Here is a 10,404-nt window from a genome sequence, read left to right on the forward strand (position 1 = left end):
TTTTCCTATTGACTGGGTGCAGGTGTGTAAAATATCGTGTTATTGATTTGTGTGTTACATAAATGACATTGTCATGAAACGGTTAGCTTTGACCAACTTTTTCCATATTTGGATTTACAGAGGGGTTGTTACTCCTCTTGATAACAGCATTATGGTTTATCATAATAAATAACGGGGAAATTATTCAGTAGATATATATATATAGAGAGAGAGAGAGAGAGAGAGAGAGAGAGAGAGAGAGAGAGAGATGACAGTGTCTGTAATTAAGACACATTAATAAGTTCCAATATAATCCTATACAAAACCAAAAACAGGACACCTTTTAAAAGAATCACTCTAGAGAGAAAACAAAGACTGATTAATGCCAGATATTTCATTTAATTTTATAATAAAAGAAAACATTGGTATATTGTTTATACCTACGTATACAAACAAAACCACAGCTGCATCATCAAGAATGTCCTATAAATGCACTATACCCTGTTTGTAATGAGACGAAGAATGGGAGATACGAGACAAATACGAAATACACAGTACATGTATCAAGTTATCAAAAATGACACCAGATATACATAACAGGACCACAGCATTGATACAAATAAATGTACACGTATCATTGATATGACAAGTATAACATTAAAACACTTTGTACACATGATTTATCACAGACAATTCGCACATAAATGGACGGGGTTACTTCTTTGGTCTCCAGCCATTGATGAAGTCTATTATCTTCTTTACATCTAGGGCGTTTAGTTCCGGGAAGCCCTCACGGAGCAGGTTTTTATCTAAAGAACACAGTAATTGACCGTCTATCTGTTCGTTAGATAATCTCTTCACCACTCGGTCCTTCATTCCGATGTACCGTAGAGACTTTGACACCTCCTGTACGCTTAGATTAGACAAGTCAGCAGGGGGTCGCCATCCGTCATCAAAATCCTCGCCATACTCCGCATAACTGTACTCACTGTCGCCATGGTAACCGTAATCACCTGACAACACGGACTCCTCCGGTCTGGACATCATCTCATTAATTCCATTTGATGACATCGATCTCTGGTAGCGTTTACTGCCCGGCTCACTCATGGCGTACAGAGATCGTCTGTCATACTGCCCAGGCTCAAACAGAGACAAGCGATGGTTAAATTCCCGGAGTGGAACGGATTCTTGAGGTAAGAGAGGATCTGTCTGCTGAAGAGGGGGATTAATTCCATCATAGTTAAACACGCTCATAACATTATTAACATGTCTTATATTATGACCACGAACTGTTGCATTCGCGTCCAATAGCAAATTCTTATGGGACCGAGACCGCATCCGGGTTAAGGAATTGAAAGGATCGCTGTCCATTTTATGCTCATCCGCACGCGTGCGCATGTCCCGGTAAGTAGCACTGACAGTAGTCCGTGGGTTGACTGCTGTATGATATTGAGGTATTTCAAAATCTCGTGCAGAGGATCGCCCATCCTCAAGTTCTGTATCCTGCCTACTGACTTGTGTCACACGCCCGTCCTCCGTAAAAGGAAACAATTTGTCAAAATCTAGTGGGTCTTCCTTTTGAGATCTATAGATTAGGTCTTTAGACTTTGTAGAATTCCTCGGAGCAATGGGTGGTTTACTGTACATGGCACTTCTCTCCTTGTTTCTTCTCACTTGCGCAGGACTCATGTAGTCATCATCCTCTGCATGAGCTTTATACCCATGAGCAATTTCATCCGCTGGAGGGCGTGGCGCTACCGGAAGTTCTTCATACAATGGTTCTCGCTCTTGCGGGGATTTTGGAATTGGTGGGAGATTTCTGCCTTGATAAATAGCATCCTCTTGCGAGAATTGAGAGGGACGGTACACTGGATCTTTTTCGTCTGTGTATTCTGGTCTTTGGGACTCGGTCGTCTCTCTCTGTAAATTATCTTCACTAACCTCCTCTTCGTCATCCTGCGTGCAAGCTTCTAAATTAAAATCACTCTTTGTCAGTCTGGAAGAAAACACTCCTTCCTCTTGTAACTGCTTCAGACTTGCTCGTTCCTTTTTGCCCTTTGAACGTAGACTTAGTTTATCTAATATTCCAGGTCCTTTTGATTTTTTGCTCGTTTTGATACGAACCGGAAGTTCCACTTCCAGATCTAATGGTGCACTATTCTCGTAAATACGTTCTTCTGTGTCCATGGCTATATGGTCTGTTTTACGTTTGCTAGCGTGACCTTGTGACACATCCTTCCTAAAATAGATTTTTGCATTTACTGGGATTTCAGCTAATTCACTGTCCTCATTGACTGGGTACACCCCCGCCACAATCGTGATTTCTTCCCGTACACCTTCTATCATCACTAGCCCACTAGGTAGAGAGCATGCGCTAGGATCTGCATGGATAAGCTGCGCTCGCACTGGGAGCGAGAATGAAGCAACTAAATCTTGGAGTTCATAGACAGAATCAAAATCATTATTCGTTAGATCTCCAACAGGACTGAACACACCCGTCATAATAAGCGGTATCATCACTTCCTGAGCGTTTGAATCGAAACACTGGAGATACTTTAATTCTTGGTCCTTTTGAGAATATTTTGCCGGTTTGATAATTTTCTTGAAGAAGTTCTTAACATTCGATTTACTTTTTTTCTGGTCCATATAAACAATGCCGGTGGTGAGTACCTGTCCCGGGGAGATCTCCAGCGGCACCCACGATCCAACCCCAGCGTCAAGACTCAGCTGATAGCCAACCACGGAGGTTCGAACCAGGAACCGCCGCGGTTTGACATTGGCGATCGCTTGTATGGAGTCAAAATATTCCACAGGCCGGCCGTCCTCTGGCAAAACTTCAAACCAACCTGAAATTCATATGTCAACTTTCAAAACGGAAAACAATTTATAATAAATGCAAATCTTATGAAATTACAAAAGTGTATGTAAAGAGCATCAGTACTAGTATGTGTACAAAATTTAACATATCAAGGTTTGCTGGTTTTGCTAGAGATGCTGCGGTAGAAAAGTTCGAATCTAATATGTGAAAACTGAAATCGTGAACAAAAATCTAGCTGATTTGATTAGTTTATAGCGTGCCGTCATTCTGTATGTTAGCTCGTTGTTTGCCACCCGAATAATTTGTTCATATGGAACTGATTTGTGAATACTTGAACACACGGGTAATAAATATAATTTAAACAGGTAAGATGTACTGAGGAAGTACAGGTGCCAGGTACCCTTAAACATCGCAGATACCAAATAGAATTGATTTGAACTTTAATGAGGCAGGCAGTTTTTTTGTTTTAAGATGACCTTTTAGCAGAAATCTGTCGGATAGATTTGATAAGGATACGACGCTAAAGACTTGCGGCGTCAGGCTTCTATATACGGATATCACAGAGATAGAAGAAACTGATATACAAAATATACAGGAATATTTTAAATAGTCGACAAAATGACATGGTTATAGTGATACACTATACCGACATTAGAATTAGATTCTAGAATTTGTTACGATAATCGTTAACAATTACACATGTAAGATTATTTATACTGCCAAACCTGGTCCTCATTATACCATGCATTATACTTAATATAATATACATTATACCTTATATATCATACATTACACTTTCACGTGGCTCTCAGGGATCACATATTTTCTACTATTCGAATAGTTTCTCTTTATTTCGGGACATTTTTAAATACAGAATTATATTGCTATGTGATGTCCCAGTCTTTTATGTGTTCCCTTCTATTGAAATGAAACCTACATTAACAGTTTACCCTGAAAAGGAAATCTTTTTAATGGCAGTTTGTCTCTGTGAATCGTGAGAAAACCACTGCTTTGATCCGTATCTTTAAAAAATCCTTGGTAATAAAACACATGCGTGTTCAATACCGGTTATATCTACCAGACTCTGACAAACGACTTTGTATTGGCCTGGGGAATTATGCTAATTTGTTGTTTAATTATTTAAAAACTTGATAGTTGTTCACTGTGTAGTCTATATTCAGCCTTACCGGTTTTATCACGCTACAGTTTGAGAAAAACTATTTAGATAGCCTAGAGGCTTGTTTGGAGAAACACGCTTTAAACTTAATGACTGTTAATGCCACTACGAAGTATACACACTGTACTCCCATGACACGATTTCTGACAGATTTATAGAAGATCTAAAGCGTATATGATGTAAATAGACCAATGAGTCTCTCTTGTCAGATACCTCCTTTCTTGAGAATTTAATATATATCTTTATTGAGAAATTTTTAAATATTTTTTGCATCTTAAAGAATAAAGATATAGTCTGATATTATCGAGATAAAAAGTATTCAATACACCAGGATCATGATCATATTGAGAGTTTATTAAACACAATGGATACGTGTCCACTCTTACCTTTGACAGAGGACCGGATCTCCATCCTCTTGTTTGCCGTGACGTATTCGGAGGATTTCCGGTCCCAAACCATCTTTTTGCAGACGACCATTTGATGAGTCTTCGTGTCTACAAAGTGCACAATTTGGTCGTCGGCACTGTCGTTGGGACGTTTCCATGTTTTTATGTATTTCGCTAAATCCCCTTCATGATGTTTCGCCACAAAAGGCAGACGACCAGTGGACAAGATATCTCGGAGGAGTCTAGGCTTGTCTTCCCACAAAAATACTTTTTGTGGCCGGGGCAGGGCGCCTTTTGGGTTCATCCTGCCCCTCGACACACGAATCTTTGTGCCCTCAGTGGCGTCTTTTCCCGTCACCATAAGTAATCTGCCATTGATTTGATAAACATGTACACAACCATATCAGCGTGTGTAGAAAATATACCGATCAACCCATGTATCATTGTATGTCAGGACTTATTTACATTCCGCATAGTTCATGTATTTATCCACGTTCCGGTTACTACACAAACACAAAACCAAGGTGGAAAACTGCCGAGATCTATCCGAATGTCTGATTAATATCGACCAATGCCAGGTATAAATTGGAGGTAGGCGCTCAGGACAGTTACCTGGCTGATTAGTTAATCACGGGTACTGTGATCTACCTGAGAGCTCTTCAAGTCCAATTCCTGACATGTATTTTGGAGATTTAAATCTTTTGTCGTCTGTCCATTCGGCGTGATCGTTGATCCGTGAGTCCAGCCATCAGTAATACGGGTGGTCATAATAACGTTATAGAAATCTATGTGTGTCTTATAAGTCACGAACATTGAGAGCGAAGTGATTTCTGGAGATGCTTGTATACAGTTTTCTCTCTTGTTACGCAGAAATATATTTAAAAAATAATCCAGGTAACTGCCTTCCTCCTTTTCTAATAAAGGTCGAGACACAGATCTAAAAACTATTTTTGTACAGTGCATTTACCTGGTATTTCGATCATCTCGGATAGTACTGTTACCACAACAAAATTTAAGTTTTCAGGAACGTTCGTCACTATACATGCTATATTACCAATAAATCATATTTTTGACATCCATCAAAATTAACACCACTTGAAACATGATCGATGAAGCAATTAAACATTACATATACAAGTATTGATAAAAAAATTCTTAAAATCCCTGTCTCAACCTTTAACAGAAAATGGAGGAAGGCAGTTATACCTGGATTATGTTTACTGTCCGAATCCTGGAATTTGCCAGTGCTCGACCTTACAACATCAAAGGGGGGGGGGAGGGGGGGCAGCATCTAAAGGAAAATTTACTATTATATAGCAAAATGCTATTATACTCAGCAAAATCCCATATCTCCAGGATTCGGACAGTAAATTAGCTTTTTTTTTTTTTTTTTTTTTTTGCTTGTCAAATTTTTTGGGAAGTCCCCCTCCCACTTTTGAAACCGTTGCTACGGGCGTCATTTCTTCAGGAGATTCGATCCATTCAAATTGTTAAAAATGCAGATATGTATACCAAAGGTATTTGTGGATAGAGCCCCCCTCCCCCAATCATGGCTAACTCCGGGATTGTTGAAATATTTACTATGTTTAAAAATGTTACTAAAAAGATCAGATGGCTAAACTGCTATGGTTTTAGCTTGTTGAGCGATTTCTCGAAATTGCTCGCATGAAAAGATCTCCAAAAACACTACATAGGGCATTTGTGTAAATTATTATACAAGAAATGTAGCTGTATATTTTTTTATGATAGAAAGTAAAAGGATATACACTAGAAAAAGGTTTTAAGCAAATACTGCTGGGGGGAAAATCTGGATGATGCAAGGTCTCATATTCAAAACATCCAAGTGACGCCCACGTTTCGAAAGGATCAGTCAGTAGGTCACGTGTCATTTGTGTCTTAGTTCCTTCCAGGAACTGTAAGGACTGTTAAGGACATTGGCAAGGTTCCTGGTTATCGTATAGAATTTTTCAAGAACTCTTGAGTAGGTTTAAAAGTACTAAATAGGCTATATTCTTGACCTTTTAACCTACCAATCCAACCTTCTTTTTTAGATTTTGTGAAATCGATGTTTTTACACTTCTCAATGCATTTCCTATGTAAAATGTTGATAAAAGGGACCTACATAATTTTTCACCATAATATTTTTCCAAAACCCACTTATTTCATACAGTTTTTGTATTATATACATTATTGTATCTTCATTTCCTATGACTTCTAGAAATTATGGCTAAAAATTATATATCGGAACAAAACATGGATATACCGGCACCGATCATTATTTCTGAGTTGCTTCCCTTAACAGCTAAAATTGATCAAGAGACTGGTTGATTGTTTTTATCATGTAGTTGACTTAATTGATTGAAACACATTGTAACAAAAATATTGGCATTGTTTTATTTTTATTTTTTATTCGTAGTTACTAAATGCTGCTTCCTTCACACGACCTAGCTAAGAACTGTTCTCAGTCGGCCTACCTTTCAGCATATGTCACATATTTGCCCTTCCCAGCATACTGAGCACAACTATCGTAAATGACGACCTATTGGCTCTTTGTCCCTGAATACAATGTACAACAAAGCCATTTCTACTTTTCTTTCTTGCTGTATAGATGATTCTACCCGTTGAAGGAAGTAATCGTGCTTTTGTTTACCTCTGTAACATACGCTTTATTGGTTTCCACCGCTTAGAGAATTCTACACGGGAGATCACTCTCAATCACTATGTTATAAGTGAAAAAACCCATGTATTAAACCTTCTTTCTCCGGAAAACCTTGACTTGCCAATGTCCTTAAAACCTAGCAAATATTGATGATAACACAGTAGAAGAGAAAGACAGCGAATAAACGTGAAAAAACGATTTGTCTGGAAGGGATTCCATGACCAGCCGATGACCTGGTTTTGATAAAACGTAAGTAAAACTGATCAGATCAGAGATTGAAATATCAGTACTAAATTACATGTGCAGTATAGCTATACAGTTAAGAGGACTGGGTGGTCATGGGCATTTTTAGACAAATTATAACTCCCGGAAAAGAGGAGTAAAAGAATAGGAAATTACATTAAGGTAGAACAATCCTCAGTTTCTGAAAATCAGCAGTTAAAGTAATTGAGAATACTCCCAAAAATGTTCTATTCATAAAGTAATGAGTATTTATCAGTGTTTATCCATGTTATTTTTTCAAAGTTTACCATTAAAATTAATCATATTTTATAGGCAAAATTATCAAGTTTCAAATATATTTTCGGGAAATATGAATAAAGACACTAATTATGCATTTTCTGATCAACAAGTGTTTTATGATATTATTGCAGTATATTTACCGTGTAAGTCAATATTGTATTTTACGATATTGACCTGAGTTACTAAAAACAACTTAGAGAAAATTTATAGACGTTTTCTTGTTTATAATGATGAAAAGTCTTTAAAACTATGTTTCTTTTTTGATCTAATAAATAATATACCAAATATACCCAATTTATGAGGTCAATCCATAGACATAGACTTCACAGAAAGCATATCGACTTGAATTAGTCGATGCATGTATATCTATGGATCGACCTCACAAAGGGGCTATATTTGTTTAATAAAAAAAACTTAAGGTATCCAGGCAATCGGAAAAAAATGCTCGTTTTTTAATTTTTAGGTCACCTGAGTGACTCAGGTGACCTATTGCTATCTGTTTTCGTCCGTCGTCGTGCGTCGTCCGTCGTGCGTTAACTTTTGAACATTTTTAACTTCTTCTCTAGAACCGCTCAACCAATTTCAACCAAATTTGGTATATAGCATCTATGGGTGAAGGGGAACAAAAATTGTGAATTTCATGGTCCCTGCCCCCCCCCGGGGCCTGAGGGGTGGGGCTAAAACCACCAAAAATAATGCAATCTTTAAAAATCTTCTTCTTTACTCCTGGACATCAAGCAGTCAAAGTGTTGGCATCATTGTAATAAGCATTGAGCCCTCTACCAAAATTGTGAAATTCATGACCCCAGGGTCAGGGGTTCTGGCCCCAGGGTGGGGCTATATAGATCATATAGTGAAAGTGCATTATTTCTTTGAAAATCTTCTCCTCTGCTCCTGGGTATTAAATAAAGTTAGTAAGTACATAGTTATGATGAGCAAGAGTGCCTCTTCCAAAATTGTGAAATTCATGGCCCCAGGGTCAGGGGTTCTGGTGTTAGGGCGGGGCTCTATTGATTATATAGTGAAAATGCATTAATTCTTTGAAAATCTTCTTCTCTGCTCCTGGGTATTATATAAACAAACTAAGTGCATGGTTATGATGCATAAGGATGCCTTTTCAAAAATTGTGAATTTCATGGCCCCAGGGTCAGGGGTTCTGGTGTTAGGGCGGGGCTCTATTGATTATATAGTGAAAATGCATTAATTCTTTGAAAATCTTCTCTGCTTCTGGATATTTAATAAAGTAACTAAGTACATAGTTATGATGAGCAAGAGTACCTCTTCCAAAATTGTGAATTTCATGGCCCCAGGGTCAGGGGTTCTGGTGTTAGGGCGGGGCTCTATCAACTATATAGTGAAAATGCATTAATTCTTTGAAAATCTTCTCCTCTGCTCCAGGGCATTAAGATGATAAACTAAGTATACAGTTATGATGAGGAGGTGGGCCTCTTCCAGAATTGTGAAAGCCATGGCCCCTGGGTCAGGGGTTCTGGTGTTAGGGCGGGGCTCTTTTGATTATATAGTGAAAATGCTTTAATTCTTTCAAAATCTTCTTCTCTGCTCCTGGGTATTATTTAAACAAACTAAGTGCATGGTTATGATGCATAAGGATGCCTTTTCAAAAATTGTGAATTTCATGGCCCCAGGGTCAGGGGTTCTGGTGTTAGGGCGGGGCTCTATTGATTATGTAGTGAAAATGCATTGATTCTTTGAAAATCTTCTTCTCTGCTACTGGAGATTATTTAAACAAACTAAGTGCATGATTATGATAGACAAGGATGCCTCTTCCAAAATTTTTTAATATATAGCCTCAGTTTTTGGGGTTCTTGAGGAGGGGGGGGGGGGCTCTATTGATTATATAGTGATAAAGCATTAATTCTATTAATTAATCATTAATTAATCCTATCTGCTCCTTAGTGTTGAGCTGATAAATAAATTGCTTAGCTATGATGAAAATGGGAGCTTCGAACAGAATTTTTAAATCTTGTGGTCCTAGGGTCAGGGGTTCTGTCATAACGAGGTGGGGGGGGGGGGCTTTTGATAATATAGTGGAAAAGTGTTAATTCTTTGAAGTCCATAGTTATGATGATGAGGGTAACTCTTCCAAATTTGTAAATTTCTTGACCCTTGGTCTTGGGTTCTGGTGTTAGGGTAAGGCTTTGTTGAATCTGTAGTGAAAATGCATTGTACCTGTGAAATTCTTCTCTGCTTCTGGGCATATCGGAAGCAAACTGAGTAAAAGTTTAAATAATATGAGTAAGCGTATTTCTACCAGATTTTTAAACATCTGGACCATTCGTCTAAGCATTCTGGTCCTGGGTAGGGCTCTATTAATTTGTATTCTACTGAGAGAAGTTATTCCCCTTTTCCATTCATCTTTGATAATTAATCACTGTAAATAATGTATTTGAAAGGTTAATAGAATAAGATAATTATGCAAGAATGTTTATCGTATAAATAAAAAAGTACTTTCTTAGTTTTAATAATCAGGTAGACCTGTAAGTAATAGATAAATAAAAATGAGACAAAAATAACTTATCTTATTAAAAGTTCTTCAAGACCATAAGAGAAGTCAATGCTAGAGGTCTTAATATGGGTTTAAAAATAGTACAGAAGCACTAATAGTTTGTTAATAATCTGCATGGTGATAGTGTTAAGTGGGGGACAGATTAGAACTTAATTTATGAGTTGATACTGAATACTAGACTAATTATTTTGTTGATCCTGATCTTCCTACTTCTCTTGCTTTAGGGCAACAATGCTTCATCTATCCGTGTATTTAACTTCTAAATTGTTGTATTATACTCTAACTCAGGTGACCGTTAAGGCCCTTGGACCTCTTGTTATTTTTTTAACTCGTGCG

At 37.7% G+C, this 10,404-nt stretch overlaps 1 protein-coding gene across 1 annotated transcript; it reads right to left on the minus strand.

The window, feature by feature from the left end:
* Positions 1–358: 358 nt before the first annotated feature.
* On the minus strand, positions 359–4,936 carry LOC133200755 (uncharacterized). The gene is made up of 2 exons (XM_061336539.1): positions 4,361–4,936; positions 359–2,825 (listed from the first exon to the last, which is right to left on the minus strand). Exons 1-2 carry the CDS (start codon positions 4,719–4,721, stop codon positions 694–696), a joined length of 2,493 nt encoding a protein of 830 aa, XP_061192523.1. The 5' UTR covers positions 4,722–4,936; the 3' UTR covers positions 359–693.
* Positions 4,937–10,404: the final 5,468 nt, after the last annotated feature.

The sequence above is a fragment of the Saccostrea echinata genome, unplaced genomic scaffold (genome assembly GCF_033153115.1).
Source record: "Saccostrea echinata isolate AGI-Se365-2 ecotype Australia unplaced genomic scaffold, CSIRO_AGI_Sech_v1 ptg000041l, whole genome shotgun sequence".
Taxonomy (NCBI): domain Eukaryota; kingdom Metazoa; phylum Mollusca; class Bivalvia; order Ostreida; family Ostreidae; genus Saccostrea; species Saccostrea echinata.

Coding starts and splice junctions, on each gene's coding strand:
- LOC133200755 (XM_061336539.1), bottom strand. CDS start 4,721: ATGGTGACGGGAAAAGACGCCACTGAGGGCACAAAGATTCGTGTGTCG. Junction 2,826..4,360: donor GATCCGGTCCTCTGTCAAAG/GTAAGAGTGGAC, acceptor TATGAATTTCAG/GTTGGTTTGAAGTTTTGCCA.